At 44.6% G+C, this 22,061-nt stretch overlaps 2 protein-coding genes across 3 annotated transcripts in view; one reads left to right on the plus strand and one right to left on the minus strand.

Moving 5' to 3' along the window:
* The window catches only part of IFT81 (intraflagellar transport 81), a 185,084-nt gene that overhangs the window by 99,641 nt on the left and 63,382 nt on the right, over positions 1-22,061 (minus strand). The window lies entirely within an intron of this gene.
* Positions 15,796-22,061, plus strand: part of P2RX7 (purinergic receptor P2X 7) — a 45,195-nt gene continuing 38,929 nt past the window's right edge. The window contains exon 1 of the mRNA XM_021698609.1: positions 15,796-15,975. Within this exon, the coding sequence (XP_021554284.1) occupies positions 15,851-15,975 (125 nt within the window). The 5' untranslated portion in view covers positions 15,796-15,850. The remainder of the gene's footprint in view (positions 15,976-22,061) is intronic.

Here is a 22,061-nt window from a genome sequence, read left to right on the forward strand (position 1 = left end):
ACAGACCACCCGGTATATGATTCCATTTATGTGAAAGGCCCAGAATAGGAAAATCCACAAAGACAGAAAGAAAATTAGTGGTTACCAAGGGCTGGTAAATCCCTAGAGACAGAAAGCAGACTTGTGGCTGCCTGGGGCTGCAGGGGCAAGAGAAGGGAATGGGGAGTGACTCCTAATGGGTGTGGGGCCTTCTTTCTGGGGATGAAAATGTTTGAGAACTAGATAGAGATGGTGTTTGCACAGCATTGTGAATGTACTAAATGCCACTGAATTGTTCACTTTGAAATGGTTAGTTTTATGTTATGTGAATTTCACCTCAATGTAACCAACAAGTTCAACCCCAAACCACCTTATTTTCCTTCCCTGCTTGGTTTTTCTCTGTCAGGCACATGGCCTTCTCACACAGTATATATCTGACTTACTGATCAATTGTCCATCCTGTTTCTTCAGAATATAAGTTCCAAGAGGATGGGTATTTGGGTCTCTTTTATTAACTCACATATCATTAAAGAGTCACTGACACTCAATAAATATTTGTTATATAAATGAATTAGGAAGGACGTGGCACAGTTGGTTAAGAGTCAGACTCTTGGTTTCAGCTCAGCTCATGATCTCAGAGTCATGAGATGGAGCCCCATGTCGGGCTCTGCACTCAGTGCAGAGTCTGCTTGAGACTCTCCCTCTCCATCTGCCCATCACCCTGCTTGCTCTCTGTCTCTCTCTCAAATAAATAAATAAATCTTTGAAAGAAAGAAAGGGAGGGAGGGAGGAAAGAAAAAAAGGAAAGAAAAGGAAGGGAGGGAGGGAGAGAGAGAGAGAGAGAGAGAGAGAGAGAGAGAAAGAAAGAAAGAAAGAAAGAAAGAAAGAAAGAAAGAAAGAAAGAAAGAAAGAAAGAAAGAAAGAAAGAAAGACATGGTGAAGAGTCCTGCCCCTCGAGCTCCACCCTATCTCTGATTCTAATGGGCTCTCGATTCTCAAATATGTTAACAATAACCCTCAGTCTGGGCTCATTTTTTCCTCCCTTTGCTGAGGAGCTGAATTCACAGGCTCTCACTTGGCTGAGCCTTTTAAACCTTCTCTGCTGAGAGTTTAAAAGAAGAAGGACAGGAGAGGAGACAATAAATCCATCACAATGTAGAGAAACACTGTCTGCTTCTCTGCTCTGTGGCTTCCCACAGCAGTTTGCAGGAACCCCAGACCGCAGCTATGAGGCCTTCCTGTCCACCAGCCAGGAGGACATCATCCCCAGCTGTGCACAGGTGGCTCTTGGGGGCAGGGGAGGGGCGTTTAGGAACAAGTCAATAACCATTTACGGAACAGCTACTCGGACACAGCCCTGTACCAGGCACTTGGCCAAATAACAAATGAGAGATAGCATTCATTCACTCATGTGGTTAACAAGCATTCGCTGAGCACCTACTATGCGCCTTATCCTCTGGTCCTTGATTTCACAGTTTACAGTTGAATTTACGGCTTAGAAGCCAACACTGTATAGACCAGGGTTTCTCAGCTCAGCACTACGGACATTTTGGACCAGAAAACTCTTTGTCATGGGGGGTTGATCTAGGTATTGTGGGATGTTTAGCAGGATTCGCAGACCCTCACACATAGTAGGTGCTCAGTAAACACTAGTTGAAAGAAAGCATGGGGAAAGGATTGGGAGACAGGCCTGGAGAAGCATAGGCTGCTACTTCAGGGCTTGATGTTTAGGAGTGATGTGTATTATCCTCCTTCTTTCATTGGTCATCCATTCCCCAGACATCTGGGTTGTTCCTGGAACCTAGGAGACTCTAGTTTCAAGAACTCACAGTTGACCAGAAGACATGAGATGTGCTCAGAAATAACTTCAACACCGGATACAGAGTGACAAGCCATGGTATGAGGGCACACATAGATGGTGTACTGACAATGGGTACTCTATGCCCAGGTTCAATAACCCAGTATTCAAATATTTAATTATAGCAGAGATCAATAGATTTTTCTGCCATGCCTAACTCCTCCTTCTAACTCAACCTGAAATCAGCAGACTTTCATAGGCCTAACCATGGCTGATTGGATGAGGATGGGCATCTGCCCAGGCAAGCCAGACCACTGGCCAATTGTCCTTATCTTCTCAGAGCCTATATCGTCTTCTTAGTATTGTTACTATTCTGAATAACGTATCATTTTAAAAATATTTTATTTATTTGTTTGTTTTAGAGAGAGAGAGAGCACACACGCACACAGCGGGGGTTAGGGCAGAGGGAGAGGGAGAGAGAGAACCTCTAGCAGACTATGCACTGAGCGTGGAGACTGACACAAGGCTCAATCCCATGACCCTGAGATCATGACCTGAGCCAAAATCAAGGGTCAGATGCTTAACCAACTGAGCCACCCAGGTGCCCCAATAACATATCATTATCAATTAATAGCTGCAATTTACTGAACATTATTATGTACCAGGCATGGTGCTGTGAATGAGTAATCATTCCCTTAAAGAAAATCAGTCAGTCAGACCTTTCATCATGTATGGCAACCCCAAAGACATTTGGGATTTAAATGATGTACTTTGAAGATAGAAGTATGATTATTCAACTTCCACTTAATCAGAGAAACTAAGTGGTAGGTGGCATTGTAAAGGAAGGCAAGGCACCGGGCAGGCAGATGCTAAGTGGGAGATTGTTCCAGGCATAAGGGAAATGGGGGTGGGTATGAAAAAAAAAAAAAAGCAAGAGCGAGAGCCAAGGGAAATAGGTTTGACTGGATAAAATGGACAGTGAGAATTTTGATAAAAGCAACGGAATGGGTAGGGAGAAGTTCAGATATCTTCAAATCATGGACTCCACCACCATCCCTTCCCTCTTCTGGCAGTGAGCAGAACTAGGGTGCGCTCCCTATCCCTTCTTCCTGGGGCCTCCAGAGACTCTGAGCTCAGCCTCTGGCCTGCCCCTTGGCTCTAGCCCTCATTTTCTGTTTGCTGTGCCTGTCCTGTCTCGTATCACCATCTCCACGCTTCTGGGCTCAGTCTGGTGCCCTGGCCCCCGGTCCTCTCCATTCCATTGACTTCTCCATGTAACTTGATGCTCTTGAGCTGGATTGAGACTACCCTGATGAGTGCCACATAACTGGCTCAACAAAAAGGGTCAAAGCAAGTCAACATCTTTGACATGAGGTACTGTCAGTTTCACAGGGCCAAGTTTGATTGTGAGGAATAAATACACAAACTATGTCACTGTGGCATAATAAGTAATATATATTTGGTCTCTGCTCCTGATTTAGGGCTGCTAAAACCCTTGTAATTTCCTGAGTGAGAGGGGTGCTAAGAGAATCTTTTGTTTTAATATTTGGTCTTTGACCCTGGTTCCTGACACAGAGCTCCTAAATCCCTTGAAATTTCCTTGTTGATAAAAGGGTCTTTTGTCCTAGTGAGGTGACTCTTGGTGGGCTCCTGGAGAGCTTCAGGATGGGGGACAGTCACCAGAAAGACCAAGCCATGACTAGGAGCTTAGAACTTTCAGCCCTGCCCCCCATCCTCTGGGGAGAGGAGGAGCTAAAGATTAAGTTAATAACTGATCATGCATACATAATGAAGCCTCCATAAAAATCCCTAAACTATGGAGTTTGGAGAGCTTCCAGGTTGGTGAACACCTCCACATGCTGAGACAGTGGTGCACCCCAACTCCATAGAGATAGAAGCTCTGTACTCAGAACTCTTCCAGTCAGATGTACCTCTTCATCTGGATGTTCATCTGTATCCTTTGTTATATCCTTTACAATAAACGAGTAAATGTGTTCTCCTGAGTTCTATGAACCACTATAGCAAATTACCAAACCTGAGGAAGGGGTTGTAGGAACCCCCAATTTGTAGCCAAGTCTGTCATCTGGGGATCCACTGCTTGTGATTGCCATCTGAAGTGGGGGCAGCCTTAAGGGACGGAGCACTTCACTTGTAGGGTGTACACTAACTCCAGTTAGTTAGTATCAGAATTGAATTGTAGGACACCCAGTTGGTGTCCACACATAGTTGGAGAACTGGTTAGCGTGGAAAACCCACACATTTGGTGTCAGAAGTGGCGTGAATACAGAGACAGACAGAGGTTTTTCCTTTTATTCACACAAGGGCTTACTACGCACATACTCAGACAGAAGTATGGAAGATGGGATTTCATGAAAGAAAAAAAGAAAAACAAAGAAGAGAAGTTGTAATTGGGTCAGGCCTCTTGGGAGTCCAGAACCAGGGAGGAATTCTCTATTCTGGATCATTCTAGGGACCCGTGGTGCTGGTGGGTCTTCATGCCACAGGCCTGCCCTCAGCTCCTCTCTGCCTTCCCTGTTTCTCTGCTCCTTTTTTTTAAATTTTTTTTTTTTTTTTTTTTTAATGTTTTATTTATTTATTCATGAGAGTCAGAGAGAGAGAGAGAGAGGCAGAGGCAGAGGGAGAAGCAGGCTCCCCACTTAGCAGGGAGCCCGATGCGGGACTCGATCCAGGACCCTGGGATCATGACCTGAGCCGAAGGCAGACGCTTAACCATCTGAGCCACCCAGGCGCCCTCTCTGCTCCTTTTTGTTTCATATCCTAAATTTCCACCTTCTCAGCACAACTTTATTCTCCTTTCCTCCTCTGTTCTCTGTATCTGAATGCCTTGCTGCAATTAAACAAATGGTTTTTATGTCTGCTTTAATGACAGAGGTAGTGACTCGCTAATACAAGGAAGGCATTTCCCCTTCCAAGGGTGATGTATTCAGCTTTTTAAAAAATATTTTATTTTTTTAGTAATCTCTACACCCAATGTGGGGCTCGAATTCCCAACCCAGAGATCAAGAGTTGCAAGCTCCACCAACTGAGCCAGCCAGGCGCCCCGGTATTCAGCTTTTGAGTTAAAAATGAGAAGCTGTCAATCCCATGTGGCTATCTTGGTAGGTAAAAAAAAAAAAAAATTTAAATAAATAAGTAAGTAAGCGAATAAATAAACTTGGTTCCTCAAAATATTAAATAGAATTACGATATGATCCATCAATTCCACTTCTGGCTATATGCCCCCAAAGAACTGAAGACAGGGATGTGAACAGAAATTTGTGCAACCGTGTTTGTAGCTGCATTATTCACAATAGCCAAAGAGGTGGAAACAACCTAAGCGTCCATCAATGAACAAATGGGTAAACACAATGTGCTCTAGCCACACAATAAAATATTATTCAGCCTTAAAAAGGAAGGAAATCCTGACACATGCTACAACATGAATGAACCTGGAAGACACCATGCCACGTGAAATAAGCCAGACCAAAAAGGACAAGTATTATATGACTCCCAATCATATGAGGGACCTAGAGCAGTCACGTACATAGAGACAGAAAGTGGTTTCCAGGAGCTGGGAGGAGAGAATGAGGAGTCAGGGTTTAATGGGGAAAGTTTCAGTTCGAGGTGATGAAAGGGTAGGAGATAGATGGTGGTGACGGTTGCACAAATAGTGTGAATGTACTGAATGCCACTCAACTGTACACTTAAAAATGGTTAAAATGGTAAAAATTTAGGTTATGTTTATTTTACCACAATCTTGAAAAAAGTTTTTGGGTTTTGGAAAGTTAGAGAGAGTCAACCCATCCATCATTTGAGTGAGAGCATCTCTTGTGTTGGCTGGACTAAAAGAGAAGCTGGCAGAACTCACAGGGAATGAGAAAAGGGAAGGAAATGGAGGCTTTGGGTATACAAGGTAGCAGGTACCTGAGCCACATCCAATAGCATATTCCATCATCTATTACCACGAGATTCTAGGGCAAGGACACCAAGGAAAAGATGACAGAGGAGGTGGCCTGCCAGGGTGATGGACCTAAGACATCTCCCAGCACCCAGGAATGTCTGCCTCTTGGCATTTAGGTCCTTGCTTGTCTCTGGTCTTCAGGGATGCTGTCCGCTGTCATACCAGTAAATTGTATCTCTGCCTGTTTGGGGGTTTTAGTGATGCTGTCTGCAAGCCTCCCGGTGAACTTCATAAGGGTTCCCCAGCAATGCTTCTTAAATCAGAATCCTTTGGGTATGAGTTAAAAAAAGCACAGTTAAAATGACTTAAACAGCATATATTAAAAAAGAAATCCCAGGTAGGGTGGCTCCAGAAGTAGTTAACCCAGTGGCTCTAACCAAGTTCTTTCCATTGTTTTGCCCTGCCATCCTGAGCATGTCACATTAGAAAGACCCTTTCTTCTCATGTCTCTTTCTTAGGAATGACCTCCTTCTTCAGAAGATCCCTAAAAAACTTCACTTCATGTTTCAGTGGCTATAATGGGCTTTTGTGCCCACTCCTACAGGTAGAATGGGATTAACATGATACCCCTGAGATGGGGATAGGCTTATTTTTCCTGAGGGTTTGAAACCTGAACAAAATTGGGGACACTGTTAACAAAGAAAAAGAGACTAGATTTTTTTTTAAGATTTTATTTATTTATTTTGACAGAGAGACAGTGAGAGAGGGAACACAAACGGGGAGTGGGAGAGGGAGAAGCAGGCTTCCTGCTGAGCAGGGAGCTCGATGCAGGACTCAATCCCAGGATCCCGGGATCATGACCTGAGCCGAAGGCAGACGCTCAACGACTAAGCCACCCAGGCGCCCCAAGAGAATAGATTTTTAGTGGACAGTTGAGTGCTAAATCCTCAGATACTGATAAGCTCAGGGGATTAATTGACACTTGGAAAGAGTTATTTTGGACTTGCTTCTGTATTGACCAGTGGGTCAGAAGTATGATTTCTGATACTCTGGGTCAAAGATGGCTCACCTCCAGGTTTCATTCCAGCCTGTAAGAAGGGGAAAGAGAAGAGTGGAGGGCATGCTCTTTTCTTTTTTATGTCATGACCTCAGCACACAGAGTCCCTACTACTTCCTGCCCCAGGTATAACCTGGCTCCCCTCTGAGAGTCCTTGAAGCCCTCCCCAGAGGATGCTAGTCCTTTCTCCACTCTCCTGGTGTCCTCTATGCTCCCCACCTCTAGTTCCAGATCAGTGATCGTCCATCTTGAGTAAACTCTGAGGCTCACAGCATCTGGCTGAACCACTTTCTATGTCTTTTCATTGCTGATGTTTACTAATCAATCAATCAATCAATTATTTTTAGGAGACTTTGGCATCTAGCTCATCCTTCCTCCCCACCCCAATTCCTACCACCATGTTGATGACTTTAATGATTGTAAGATTACCCTAGGTCAACCTCCTAGCCCCTTGGCTCTTGTCCCTCCTCATTTCAATGATCTTCGCCTTCACTCTACTCTAGCCACCACATCCTTTGACCATGTCCTGGATGTCAGTTTCTCCTGGAATGAATCTTCCTCTAAAGTCTTCAATTTCTCTGGCCACAGGCTGTATCTTCTGTTCTTCGGTTATTTCAGGCTTAGCAGTTCTTTGAACTCCAGGATCCCTTGATTCTTCTACTTTCTCCTTCTCATGATCCTCCTTCCTTCACTTCCTTCCTTATCCAGCAGAGATTCCCTGGTCCTCGTTTTATTTTATTTTATTTTTTAAAGATTTTATTTATTTATTTGAGAGAGAGAATGAGATAGAGAGAGAGAGAGCATGAGAGGGGGGAGGGTCAGAGGGCGAAGCAGCTCCCCGCTGAGCAGGGAGCCCGATGCGGGACTCGATCCTGGGACTCCAGGATCATGACCTGAGCCGAAGGCAGTGGCTTAACCAACTGAGCCACCCAAGCGCCCGTTTTATTTTATTTTTTGATTTATTTATTTATTAGAGAGAGAGAGAAGAGAGCACTTGCGAGTGGGGTGGGGGAGAGAGGCACAGGGAGAGGGAGAGAGAGAATCTCCAGCAGACTCCCCACTGAGTGAGGAGCCCAACTCGGGGCTCAGTCCCACAATGATGAGATCATGACCTGAGCTAAAATCAAGAGTCAGATGCTCAACCAACTGAGCCACTCAGGCACCCCCTTGGTCCTCATTTTAGCTACTTTTTTGCCAGTGCTTGAGTAGTAGATACTGTAGGTGACTGCCCAACATCCACTCCAACCAAGATGATGGATCCAAGCTGGTTATGGTCATTTCTGCTCTCTTTCCAGGGGAGGATCAGGTGTGTGACTCACTTCTAGCACTAGAGAGTAGAGTGAGGTGAGGAGAAAGGGACTCGGGGAAAGATTTTCCCATCAAAGAGACAGAAGAATTGACTATCTTTCTTTCTGAGGATGAACCAACAAGACAGTGCAGACAGATAGAAAAGAACCTGGATCCTTGGTTATGTTTTCAAGCCATTAAATCAACTCCTAAATTTTGTCCTCCCTATATATGAGACAATAATTTCTTTTATATTTAAGCCAGTTTGAGTCTGGTATTCTGTTACCTTCAGACAAAAGCACCCTTAATAACATAACTCTCAACTTCCAGCAAAAGCTCAGCCCTGGATCAATGAAAATTTCCTTCTATTCTACTTTCATATTTGTCCTGCTAAGACTGATAGAGAGAGCAATGGGTCCTTGGCCCTCTAGAAACCTCAGACACCTCTCTACCATCCACCATTAGAAGGAAATTCCCAGTTTTCCCCACCCATCCCCAGCCTCTGTGTTTAGGGTTGCAAAAGACCCAGTTATTACCTGAAGTGGCCAGCTGTCTTGATCAGAAAATAGATTTTTAAAGTTCCAAGGAGGGTGTGTGTATTGGGCTTGGATGGAGTGGAGGGAAGGGGAGATCCTGGGATTAAAAGAAGTCCAGCATTCATGAGAAGTATAAAGCAAGTTTACCCAGAATAAATTGAGTGAACCAGTCATTCCCAGTGCCTGGGTTAAGTTGGGATGGAAAGAAAAGCTTTCTGCTCTGTGTTGTGGGGCTGGCAAGGGAGAGGATTCCCAGGGAAGGGTGACTTAGGGGGAAGAAGGGGCAGAGATGTAGCTTCGTTCACACTGCTTCAGGAACAAATGTAAAAGACCAAAACAGACATGGTAGATACCAATGATTACAAATTCTAAAACCATTTGAACCACTTGGCAAGACCTGATGGGTCCCCGGATGTGGAAGTGGGAGATAGATCCTGTAGGTGGGAAGGCCCAGGCCCCTATTATAATCTCAGTCACGTAGACGTTGCAATAACCAATTCATGGTTTTTAATTCTCAATGCCACACTGGAATTCCTGTTTTCCCTGTTGGCTCTTCTCCTGTTCACCATAGCAACTGTTTTGATTCTTCTTCACTCTCATTGAACCTCCCACCCCTCTGCCTTGTCTTTCTCTCTCCTCAGGCACATCTGCCTCTTATTTCACACAGAAAATGGATGCCATCTGACTGGGCCAGCCCTCTCTTCCTCACTTACCTGCAACTGTACTCATCTTTTCCTCTATCCCACAGATTTAATCAGCAGGGCTGTTCAGTAGAACTTTCTACAATGGTGTACATGTTCTGTATCTTCACTGTCCAACACAGTATGAGCCACATGTGGCTACTGAACACTTGAAATATGGTGAGTACGAATGAAGAACTGAATTTTAAATTTCATTCAATTTTAATTAATTTAAATTTAAATGGCCACACATGGTTAGTGTCTACCCTACTAGGCAGCGCTGGTTTAGTGTAATTCAAAGACTGTTTTGAATACCAGGGCACTAGAATCTCTCCTAACTCTGTGAAATCCCTAAGCAGTTGACTCTTGACCAACTTATTATAAGAATTCTGAATTAGATGATGAGAGGCAAGGAAGAGAGGGTCAGAAAGGCAGGTTCACAAGAAATTGCCATGGAGAAATATAGAGGGCGAAAAAAGCACTTGACAGGATCATGAGATTGAGCCTGGATGCAGTGGGCTCCTCACTCAGCTGCGAGTCTGCTTGAGATTCTCTTCCTCTGCCCCTCCCACATGCATGCACTCTCTCTCTCTCTCCCCCCCCACCAAAATAAATAAATAAATCTTTTTAAAAAAAGACAGGGGGGGACGCGTAGGTGGCTCAGTCGGTTAAGCATCTGCCTTCGGCTCAGGTCATGATCCCAGGGTCCTGGGATCGAGTCCCGCATTGGGCTCCTTGCTCAGCAGGGAGCCTGCTTCTCCCTCTGCCTGCCTCTGTCTTCTCTCTGACAAATAAATAACATCTTTAAAAAAGACAGGGGGGCATCCAGTTATCTTTGTTTGGATTCTCTACCAAAATGCAAACTGCACAACACAAACACAAACAGAATGGTGACTTGCATGTCCCTTTGTGTAGCTGATTTTGCTCACTTTTGATCATTCCATCACATTTCAGTTACACATCTTTTGAAATATAGAAAGTTAGAATACCACATCCTCCTGCCTCCACCGACCTCCTCTAAATGGCAAGCCAAATGCTCTGAGACAATATTTTGAGTAATCTTTCTCCTTTGATTTTAAATGCTTTTGTCATTTGCTAAGTACTCACCTATCTTTGTGTTCAATACTTGACTCCATCGTGTTCCATTAACTTATCTGTCAGTTTCCTCACTAGGGCCCTTGAATTATACAGCTTTATATCTCTGTTACTATTTCCTGTCTTCACTGGCTTATTCAGGAACCGCCTTCCGTTGGCTCCTGGGTACGCACTCCTTCCTCATTTTCCTCTCCTTCCCTGATGCCTCTTAGTCCCCTTGGTGTTGGATCCTTCAGAGATCCACCCTCAGGCCCCCTCCATGTCACTATACCCTCTCCCTAGACAGATCCCCTCCCTGCCTCCACTCTTGCCCCTTCTATCCACTTTCCACCGTGCAGCCAGAGTGATTTTACTAAAGTGTAAATGAGGTCATGCCATGACTCTGCTTACAGATCCACCTATTGCTCTCAGGATAAATTCCTGACTCCTTTTTTTTTTTTTTTTTAAAGATTTTATTTATTTATTTTGAGAGAGAGAGAATGAGAGAGAACACATGAGAGGGGATAGGGTCAGAGGGCAAAGCAGACTCCCTGCCGAGCAGGGAGCCCGATGCGGGACTCGATCCCGGGACTCCAGGATCATGACCTGAGCCGAAGGCAGTCGCTTAACCAACTGAGCCACCCAGGCGCCCAAATTCCTGACTCCTTAACAGCAAGCAGCCACAGGAGGTTGAAATAGACTTGAGTTTCCCCAAAGTGGACCCTGAGACAAGGATTCAGGTGCAAGTAGTTAATTTGGGAGGTGAGGCCAGGAAGGGCAGTGGGGAAGTGAGACAGGGAGGGAAGGCAGCCAATACAGTAAGCGTTGAAGAACAGATCACTGCTGTAGGCATCTGGGACTCCCCACTAGGGACCTCTGGGAAACTGCCTGGACTGCCTCAGCGCTGTCCCACCTGAGAGCAGAGGATTTAACCTGAGTCTCCCAGCCTAGCAGCCTCTATTCTCTGAGAGTTGCACTTCTTCACTTCTTCCTCCCTCTCCTTACTTTCTTTCCTTCCTTCCCCTTCCCTCCACCCTTTACCCCTCCTCCTCTACCCCTCTCCACCCTCTTTTACAACCCTCCTCCCCAATAGGCCCCTGAAGCCATGTTTCTTCTGTGACCCAGCCCACAGCCTTAGGTGATTGGACCAGAGACAGATAGCTAGACCAATCAGATTCACTCTTCTGGGACTCCTGAATTAAGTAGTTGGTCTGTGGTCTCATGTGAACTGTGGCCACCTAATGTGGATGCCATGATGGCCTTGCTTGGTGACATGCCCCCAGAGGAGCAGAGAAGTCCGGTGTTTAGGGAGATGCACAGTGGGTGCAGAGAGAGACAGGCAGAGGCGGGACCACACAGCTTCAGACAAACCGAAAGTGCAACCTAAGCGCAGGACATTATAGTTTCCCTATTAATAAGTTCTTACCACGGGGGCGCCTGGGTGGCTCAGTCATTGGGCGTCTGCCTTTCGCTCGGGTCGGGAATCCAGGGCCCTGGGATCGAGCCCCGCATGGAGCCCCGTATCGGGCTCCCTGCTCAGCGGGGAGCCTGCTTCTCCCTCTCCCACTCCCCCTGCTTGTGTTCCCTCTCTCGCTGTGTCTCTGTCAAATAAATAAATAAAATCTTAAAAAAATAATAAGTTCTCACTACGTTTCCTGCACTTGAGTTCTGTAAGACAACAGTGTTTCCTCAAAAAACTACCTTTTCTGCTAAAGAAAGTCACTTGATTTTTCTGACCTGTAACCAGAAACACACACACACCCTTGAGAAGATAAATTCACCCAAGCCCCCAAGCCCCATTCCATTCATGACTTGACTTCATACTTTACAAAGACACAAAAACCACCATTCTTGACATTCCACTTTGAACATCTTTGAATGGCTGGAATATTTCCATCTTAACTACCCCTTCCCCCAATCTTCCCTTGACTACACTTCCTGTTAAAAACCACCCTTACCCTCAAGCTGAGTTTAAAGGAAAAGTAGTCCACATCCGTGTCTCTACTCTCTCCCTCGAATCAGTGCCTACATGCACTATTATTTTGCGCGGAAGTGTGCCATTCTGAAGATGTGATTTTAAGTGTCTATGGGATTTTTAGGTCTGGAGGTTCATAGACTGTACAGGTGTGGAGCTCAGAAGGCAGATTTGGTCTGGAGATAATAGATTTTTAAAATCTAGCCGTGATTTTTAAAAAGTAATGCATGAGTACGGTAGAAAAACTTCACAGAAAGGTGGTAAATAAGTCGCCTGACAAACATTGACAAATCCCCCAGTTCCCTCCCCAGAGACCATCTTATATATCCTTCAGACACAGACAGCTTCACGGACATGGGACCTGTGCAGTTACATAAGGACCCCCACATAGAAGGGACCTGAGCTTGATTTAACGCTCCGCTATTGCCGTCTTGAAATTTTTTTTTTTTTAAGATTTTTATTTATTTATTTGACAGAGAGACAGCGAGAGAGGGAACACAAGCAGGGGGAGTGGGAGAGGGAGAAGCAGGCTTCCTGCAGAGCAGGGAGCCCGATGTGGGACTCGATCCCAGGACCCTGGGATCATGACCTGAGCTGAAGGCAGTCGCTTAACCAACTGAGCCACCCAGGCGCCCGCCATCTTGAAATTCTTAATCTTGAATAAGGGACCCCACATTTTCATTTTGCACTGGGCCCCCAAATTATGTAGTAGGCCTATTTCCAGCTATATTCCATGCATAGTTAAACACATGATATACACATGTACCCCTCTTTCCATCCCCTTTTCTTTTAGCATTTGGTGATTCTTAAAAGAATGTGTGTGGGTGAAATTTCCCAGAGAGAAGATGCAGAAGTTATTACTGCTATTTACCAAATATGTCTGCTTCTTCTGTTTCTGGGCACAGAAGGGGATATATGGTGAGACTGCATTTCCTGGTTCCCTGGTAGTTAGATGGGGTCAAGTGACTAGTGTTGACAAATGAGTTAGGGGCTAAAGGGAGTGCATCATTTCTAGGTCAGAGTGTTTTTTTTAAAGATTTATTTATTTTTTAAGATTTTATTTATTTATTTGGCACACAGAGAGAGATAGCAAGAGCAGGAACACAAGCAGGGGGAGCAGGAGAAGCAGGCTTCCAGCCTAGCAGGGAGCCCGATGCGGGGCTCGATCCCAGGACCCTGGGATCCTGACCTGAGCTGAAGGCAGGCGCTTAACGACTGAGGCACCCAGGCACCCCTATTTATTTATTTTAAAGAGAGAGAGCACACAAGTGTGTGCGTGTGCACGTGAGGGGTGGGGGGAGGGGCAGAGGAAGAGAGAGGGATAAAATCTCCATCAGACTCTGGCTGAGCACAGAGCCCCACCTGGGGCTCTATCCCAGGACCTTGAGATCATGACCTGAACTGAAACCAAGAGTTGAAAGCTTAACCAACTGAGCTAGGTGCCCCAAGGTCAGAGGATTTAATATATGTGCTGCTGAAGCGAGCACAAGGTCAGAGGATTTAAATGCCACTGTAAGACCTGCCAGATTTTTCATTCAAGAGTTGAAGATAGTGGCTGTTCCATTAGTTTTGTTTTCTGAGTGACTACGATGAGCAGAGCCTCCTGGGTGATCGATCCATGGTGAATATTTATTGTGGATGAGAAATAAAAGGACATTGTTTTTAAGCCATGAGATTTGGGGGCTGTTTGTTATTGCAACATAACCTGTCTTATCAGGACTGATAGAAATATAAAAAATACTGAGACAGAATTTGCAGGAACTGACACATAAAAGGAGAAGAGTCACAGAAAGATAAGACAAAGAGTCATAGAGGTAAAGATGAGAAACTAGGGGCGCCTGGGTGGCTCAGTCGGTTAAGTGTCTACCTTCAGCTCAGGTCATGATCCCGGGGTCCTGGGATCCAGCACCCCCCCACCATCGGGCTCCCTGCTCAGTGGGGAACCTGCTTCTCTCTCTGCCCTTCCCCCCGACTCATGCTCTCTGTCGCATGCATGCCCTATCTCCCTCTCTCAAATAAATAAAATCTTTAAAAAAAAAAAAAAAGGATGAGAAACTAGAAGAAGGGGCCCAGGGGAGTCATGGAAATCAATGGAAGAAATTGCTCAAGAGGTAGGGAGTGGTACATGGTGTTGGTCCAAAAGTTTAAATAGAATAAGGAATAAAACATATCACTAAATATGGCAACTGAGAACTCAGTGGTAAGCTTATTAAGAACAGTATCCATAAAGTGGTGGTAAGAGAAATAGTAGACAGAGGGCTGAGGAAGCAGAGGGAAGGGCACGAGGGATCAGTGTATGCGTTCAGCAGAAAGATCAGGAGCCCTGCCATGTGCACTTATGAGAAGGGCCAAGAAAATTTACATTCAATCTCACCTTCCTTCTGCTCTCCAGTGTCCTGAACCAAGAGCCAGGAGGTAAGGTACTCTAAAATCATAGGTTATCAGAAAATTTGCTATTGGAAAATGCATCAGTAAGAATGAAATATTCCACTTTTGCCTGGAGGATCTAAGTCACCTTGCCACAGACAAGCGGCCTCAATTTGCACCTTTGGTGCAGAGCTTCAGATAAAAGGTTTCTAGGCACAACATTCAACACCTGTCTTAGCTTTATTACTTTCAAGGAAGCAGAGCCCTGGGTCCACTTTGCAATCCAGAGCTGAGATTGACCATTTTATACAAACCTGCTTTGTTTTGAGCCTATCAAAATCTGCTTTCATTTAAATTTAATCTAGACTCACCATCACCCATAATCCTATGATAACTCTGTCCCTTTGATGATGGTGGTAGCTTCTCTGGCATGAGCTCTTTCTCACTGAGTGAGTCAGTAAACCTCATTTTGCTAAATGGCAAGTTTGTTTCTGACAGTCTTAGGCTGACTGGGCTAGGTCAGGGTTGTAACTCTAGGGGCAGGGCAGAGAGCAGATCTCAACGGATCTCAAGGGTCACGCAGGAAATATCCAGCATAGAAGTAAAGTCTTCCTCCCCTCCCAGCAATTCTGATTCCCCCCACCATCTACAGACCAGAGTGCTGTGGAGGAAGTGTGGAGAGGGAGAAGAGGGAGACCTTCATTCACCCGGCGTTCATAGACATCTGGGGCTGAACAAAGTGTTGTAGAAATGAATCAGTCAGTCTCTGAGTGGGCCTTGAGGCAATAGAAAGATCTAGGCCCTTTATTAAGGCACAATGGAAGCACTGGGTCTCCTGACATTTGAAGGGCTGCCCCTTTCCCCCAACTGAAAGGAGTCCAAAAAAGTGAAAGGAAAAAGGGGATAAGGGAGAATGCTAAAAATGCCCTTCCTTTGAACACCATCTTTGTGCAGGCGTCTGGGGGAGGCAGGCTGGAGCAGGGTCATCTGCCAGCCAGGCCTGTAGGACTTCCCTTCTCTTGTTTATCCCCAGCCACATCTGGGTTAGCTGCCAGGGCCCGCCCCCACTGTGCCCTCACTGGAGGAACTCAAACATAAAGGCTCCTGCTAAGAACCAGTTTCATTTTCCTGTGTTGTGATTGTTCTGGGAGGGTTGAGCCCTGGTCGAGACCCTAACGGAGAGTGAGCCTCTCACCATGTCAGCCTGTTTCAGCTGGAAAGATGTTTTCCAGTATGAGACAAACAAAGTCCTCCAGATCCAGAGCATGAATTACGGCACCATTAAGTGGATCTTCCACGTGCTGGTCTTTTCCTACATCGGGTAAGTGGGGTGTGGGGAGAACCCCAAATGTCTGCAGTAGTTGACAGCACAAAAATCCCCAAGTTATAGCTTCTGGTGCTTATCCTGAATTCCATGTGGTTTTAAATCTGAGACTTTTTTTCTCATAGCAAGCTGGGGCTGGAGGTGCCGGGGCGGGGGGGAGGGGTGTTGGGGGGATGCAGCTGCAGGCGGGGGGGAAACAGTGCCAGTCTGCTGCGGAAAGAAGCCACAAGAGGCAAAGCGACACTTTGGGTTCTACCCCAGGCCTGCCAGGGTGAGCTGGGTGGGGCATGCCTGGGGAAAGTAGAAACAGGGCAACACCCTGGATTCCGTGGGAGGAGGCAAGGATTCAGAGCACACCTGGTAATAATCCTGGCATCTGTCTGAATCATCACCGCTTAGGGGAGGAATAGGATCAGACTCGTCAAGGTAACTTTAGGTCCCCTCTAGTTTCAGGAAGGCCCCCTCTTGCTCTTTTTCATTTTTGTTTCTTAACAGCTTATTGAGATATAATTCACACACTATACAACTCACTCATTTGAAGTGTACAATTTAGGGGCACCTGGATGGCTCAGTCGGTTAAGCATCCAACTCTTGATTTTGGCTCAGGTCATGATCTCAGGGTCGTGGGATTAAGCTCCATGTCAGCTCCGCACTCAGCGTGGAATCTGCTTGAGATTCTCCCTCTCCCTCTCCCTCTCCCTTTGCCCCTCGCCCTGCTCGCGAGTGCACTCTTTCTCAAATAAATAAATAAATCTTTTAAAAAAATCAAATGTACAATTTAGTGGGTTTTAGTATTCAAAGTTGTGCAACCATCACCACAATCAATTCTAGAACATTTTCATCACCTCAGAAAGAAACTCCACAGCCCTGAGCCATCACTCCCAATCCTTCTGATCCCCCATAGCTCTGGTGACCAGTGGGTCTACTCTCTGTCTCTGGGATTTGCCTATTCTGGACATGTCATAGAAATGGAATCATGCACTATGTGGTCCTTTGGGTCTGGTTTCTTCCACTCTGCATCATGTTTGCAAGGTGCATCCATGTTGAAACATGTATCTCTACTTCATTCCTCTGTATGGCCAAGTAATATTCCATTGTCTGGATAGACTTTTTTTTTGGGAGGGGGTGGACATTTGGGTTGTTTCCAGTTTGGGGCTATTATGGATAATGGATAATGCTGTTATGAATATGGGTGTATGCGTGTTTGCATGAACATGTTTGCAGTTTCCTTGGGTATTGTACCTACAAGTGAAACTGAAAGATCATTCAGTAACTTTATTTTTTTTTTAAAGATTTTATTTATTTATTTGAGAGAGAGAGAATGAGAGAGAGCACATGAGAGGGGGGAGGGTCAGAGGGAGAAGCAGACTCCCTGCCGAGCAGGGATCCAGGGACTCCAGGATCATGACCTGAGCCGAAGGCAGTCGCTTAACCAACTGAGCCACCCAGGCGCCCATCAGTAACTTTATTTTTGACATTTTAAGGAATGACCCATTTTCGGAATGGCTACACCATTTCATATTCCCACCAGCAATGTATGTTCCAATTTCTCCACAAGCTTACCAAACACTTTCTCTTGTCTGTTTTTTTTGGATTATGGCATCCTAGTGAGTGGTTCTCATTGTGGTTTTGATTCACAAATAGTTCCTTAATGGCTAATGCCCCATTGCTCTTTGTGGTGATGATGATGATGATGATGATGATGATGATGATGATGGTGAAAACTTGCATCTCTAAGGTCAGACAGGGTAGTTTACTGGCTAAGGTAGAGCAACCTATTTGATAATCCTGGCTAAGTTTCCTTGGCCAGGTCACTTAACCTCTCTAAGCCTCCCTTTCTGCATCTGTTCATAGAGTTGTCATAATTAAACAAGAAAAGGCATGGCAAACACTTCTCGATGTCTGGCATAGGGTAAGAGCTCCACAAATAGCAGCTATCTTTAAAAATAATCTTTTTGACTTAAAAATAGAATTACCATATGGAATTCCACTACTGGGTATTTACCCAAAGAAAATGAAAATACTACTTGGAAAAGATACATGCATCCCTATGTTTATTGCAGCATTATTTACAACAGCCAAGATATGGAAGCAACCCAAGTGCCCACTGATAGAGGGATGGATAAAGAAGATGTAGTATATATACAATGGAATATTGCTCAGTCATGAAAAAAGACTGAAATCTTGTCATTTGCGACACCATGGATGGACCTAGAGGGTATAATGCTAAGTGAAATAAGTCAGTCAGAGAAAGACAAATACCATACGATTTCACTCATATGTGGAATTTAAGAAACAAAACAAATGAATGAAGAAAAAAATGGATGCAAACAAAAAAACCAGACTCTTAAATACAGAGAACAAACTGGTGGCTGCCAAAGGGGAGGTGGGTGGGGGGGGATGGGTGAAATAGATAAAAGATTAAGAGTACACTTATCTTGATGAGCACTGAGAAATGTATAGAATTGTTGAATCATTATATCCTACACCTGAAACTAATATAACACTATGTTAATTATACTTGAATAAAAAAAAGAATTAAAAAATAATCTTTTTTAATATAACAGACACTTTCATATACATTCTCTCCTTTGACTGTCAAAGTAACCATGTCCACGCCTGGGATTTGAGATCTGGAAATGTGAATTCAATAATCCTTCACCACTTTGAGCCTTGGTTTCCTCGTCTGTAAAATGGGGACAAAGGTTGTTGTAAGGATTAAATGAGTTATTAAATGCAAAGTTGCTTGAAAAATACCTGGTGTATGGCAAGCCCTCACCAAGTGTTAATTCTTCTTCTTAATAATATTATTAGGATTATCACAATTTGATTCATATGTTTACTATACGACAGACACTAAATAATAAACACATATATTAAATTCTAAAATAAGACACGTTACTTGAGCCAGATATCATAGAACTGATGATGAAGAGCATAGTTAGTAAATGCGCCTTTATGTACCAGTACATAGATCATGCGTCACAATTCCAATGTAACAGGTGACGTGATTTCCTGATATTCTTGGCACACAATTTCTTAAAAGCAGATTCTTATATATAAGAACAGATTATTATGAGAGCACCTTGTAATGATAAATATTTTTCTCTCATATGGTGGAATCTTATCTTCCATGCATTTAACTCCCTCAAATCCAGTAATGCATGTTCCATGGGAGCCTGGAGAGAGCACAGTTTCAACAGGGCAATGACCGAGCGAATGTGTGCCCCAGACCAGGCATGAGATGGGGTATCTAAGCTGGGGATCCTTGTCAGTCTGTTCCCAATGCTTTCGATGGAGTGACCATCTTACCACCCTACCTGTGAATCTAGATACATACTCTCCACCCTACATGCCCCCTAAAATAAACCACCTCTTTCATCTTCACCTGGAGCAAAACTGGAAAAACAGCAACTTGTTCCAGAACTGGAGGAAAAAATAGGCTCTGATGGACTTGTTGGAAGGTAGAAGGTCTGTTTGCTGCGCCCTGTGGACAACTGAAGGTTTTACCAAAGGCGGCATTGACAAGACATGATTTTTACCTGAAGCACTGACTTTAGAAGGTGACCCCTATGTAAAATGCTACTCCATTTTTTTTATATTTTAAAAGATAAAGTTAACGAAAAACTATTGCCAGGTTTGTTTTTTCCCTCTGTGTTAATGGAATATCTATTTACATCCCACTGAATGGAGTCCCATAGACCACAGCTTGGGAAATGCTGCCTTAAGTTGTACTGTGAGGCCTCAAGTTGATAAAACTGCAACTTGGCCATTTGTAAAAAGGGTAGACCCATGGTGCACAGGGATTAGGTGTGGTAGTTTGCACCAAATAGGACTGGTATGGACCACAGGTTGGAAGTCCAGACAGGCTCAGGTAATATTCAAGATATGTAGCAGCAGGTGGTGGGTTCTAGCCATGGAGTCCTCGGTTCAGAGCCTGTCCATACTAGGGTTGCAAAGGCAAAGAGCCAGGATAATGAAGTAAGACAGGGCTTCAGTTATTGAGACTGGGGTACAAGGAAGGGGCTGTCACTAGAAGAAATAAGACAAGAGGCTGGTTAGCTTCTCATAGTCCCTCAAAGTTCAGATAGGACTCAAAGGCAGGGGCTGCAGCTATATGCAGGGTAGAGTGGTTCCAGCTTCCAGGGTTACAGGATGCTGAATAGGCCTGTGCTGGTCAGAATTGTTTGGATAGTAACTGACAGAGACCTAACTCAAGTTAGGCACCAAGCCACACAGTGGAAGAGATGGAGCTGCCCTCAGACGTGGATGGTTATAAAAGCTCAAACTATGTCATTGGGTTGGGTCTCTCTCCCCCACATCGTGGCTCTATTTGGCTTTGTTCTTGAATAGGCTCTCTATGTAGCAAGATGCCACACTCATATCATCAGTAACTCCAGAGGAACAGGCAAGCCTTTTCTGATAGCTGTGGCATGAAAGTCCCAGTAAAGTCTCTGGTTGGTAGAGCTTGAATTACATATCCACTCCTGAACCAATCCTCGTGGCTGGGGGCATGGTGTCCCCTGATTGGCCAATCCTGAGTCATGTGCTCACTCCTGTGGTAGGAAGTAGAGACAGGGTTCAGGGCTCAAGGAGCCCAATCTGAACCACATCCAGTGACTTTACCTTAGGAAAGAAGAATACTGTTGCCGGAAGAAATGGGAAAAGAAAGGGGGGGTGGGGCAAAGGAAAAACATCCATTACAGGGTCTTTCCAAAAGCCAGAAATTCCAGAGACTTCTGAAGTCTACTGCTCTATCCTTGGCTTGTTTCAGCCCTGCACCTGGGCTGTGGAGACTCTGCTCCAGGTTATTGCCAGGGCAGGGCCCTTGGTATTCTCAACAGAGATTTCCTCTGAGAATCAGCTCCTAGAACTCCACAGGGTTTTCCAATCCATGATTATGTTTTGTCCTCTGGTCTCAATGAGGTGGGAAGAATGGGATGATGATGATTATACTCCCAGGAAAATTAACTGAAAAAACCTGAATGACAATAAAAATAACTTCCTTATACAGTTGGCTTTATTTATATCATCTCAATTGATATGCTGGGATGTAAGTGTTCTTTTCATTATTGCACAGATAAGGAAAGAAAAGCTATGAAAGATGGAGTTAATTTCTAAAAGATCATCCAGGTACAAAGTGTGTTTCAAAAAGGATTCAAATCCAAAACCAATCCAATGCTCTTAACCCAGAAAGCACACTACTGAAGGGTAACTGGGCAGACTGTGAAAGCCTGAGTACTAGGCCTCCTCAATCCCTGGCCAATCAATGCTTCTTCCTTCTTCACCACAAACTTTGTCTTTCTGGGTTGACCTGGGCAAGTGCAGGACAGGGAGGGAGGCTGAAATGAGGATCCCATAAGCTTACCCTTTTCTATTGTTCATTCATTCTCCCAAATAAATTTTAGACTATATACTATAAGTCAGGCACTGTTCATGGCTCTAGAGATTATAACAGTGAGTGAAACAAAGTTCCTACAACTCATGGGGTTATATGCCAGTGGAGGAGAGAGATATGATACCAAAAAAGCAAAAAAAGACATAATAAAATATCTGATGGTGATAAATGCTATGAAGAGTAATAAAGCAAAGAACAGAGAATGATAATGGGCAAATGTGAGTGCGTGTGGGATAGAGACATTTGGGCTGAGCTCTGCATGAAGGGAGGGAACAAGACATGAAATATCTAGGAGAAGAGTATTTCTGGTGAAGGGAACAGCAAGTACAAAGGCCCTGAGGTAGAGACTTGATAGGGCGTTCAAGGAAAAGCAAGATCAGTATGGCTGGAGCAGAGGAAACAAGTTAGTGAATGAGAGGAAGGGCATGAACTGGAGAGATAACACTGGTGGGGGAGGAAGGGCAGATCATTCAGGGCCTTGGAGGCCACTCTGAGTTCTCTGGATTTTATTCTGAGTGAGTTGAGAAGCCGTAGGAGGATTTTAAGTGGAGAAGTAAAAGATATTTTCATTTTCTTGGGAAGATTTCCCTCCTCCTTGGAGACCAGCCCTCTCAGAAGATTTTCCAGTGCATACAGAAGAGTAGGGAAGATTGAGAGAAAAACAGGAGAACAAACTCCACTCAAA

The sequence above is a fragment of the Neomonachus schauinslandi genome, chromosome 14 (genome assembly GCF_002201575.2).
Source record: "Neomonachus schauinslandi chromosome 14, ASM220157v2, whole genome shotgun sequence".
NCBI lineage: Eukaryota > Metazoa > Chordata > Mammalia > Carnivora > Phocidae > Neomonachus > Neomonachus schauinslandi.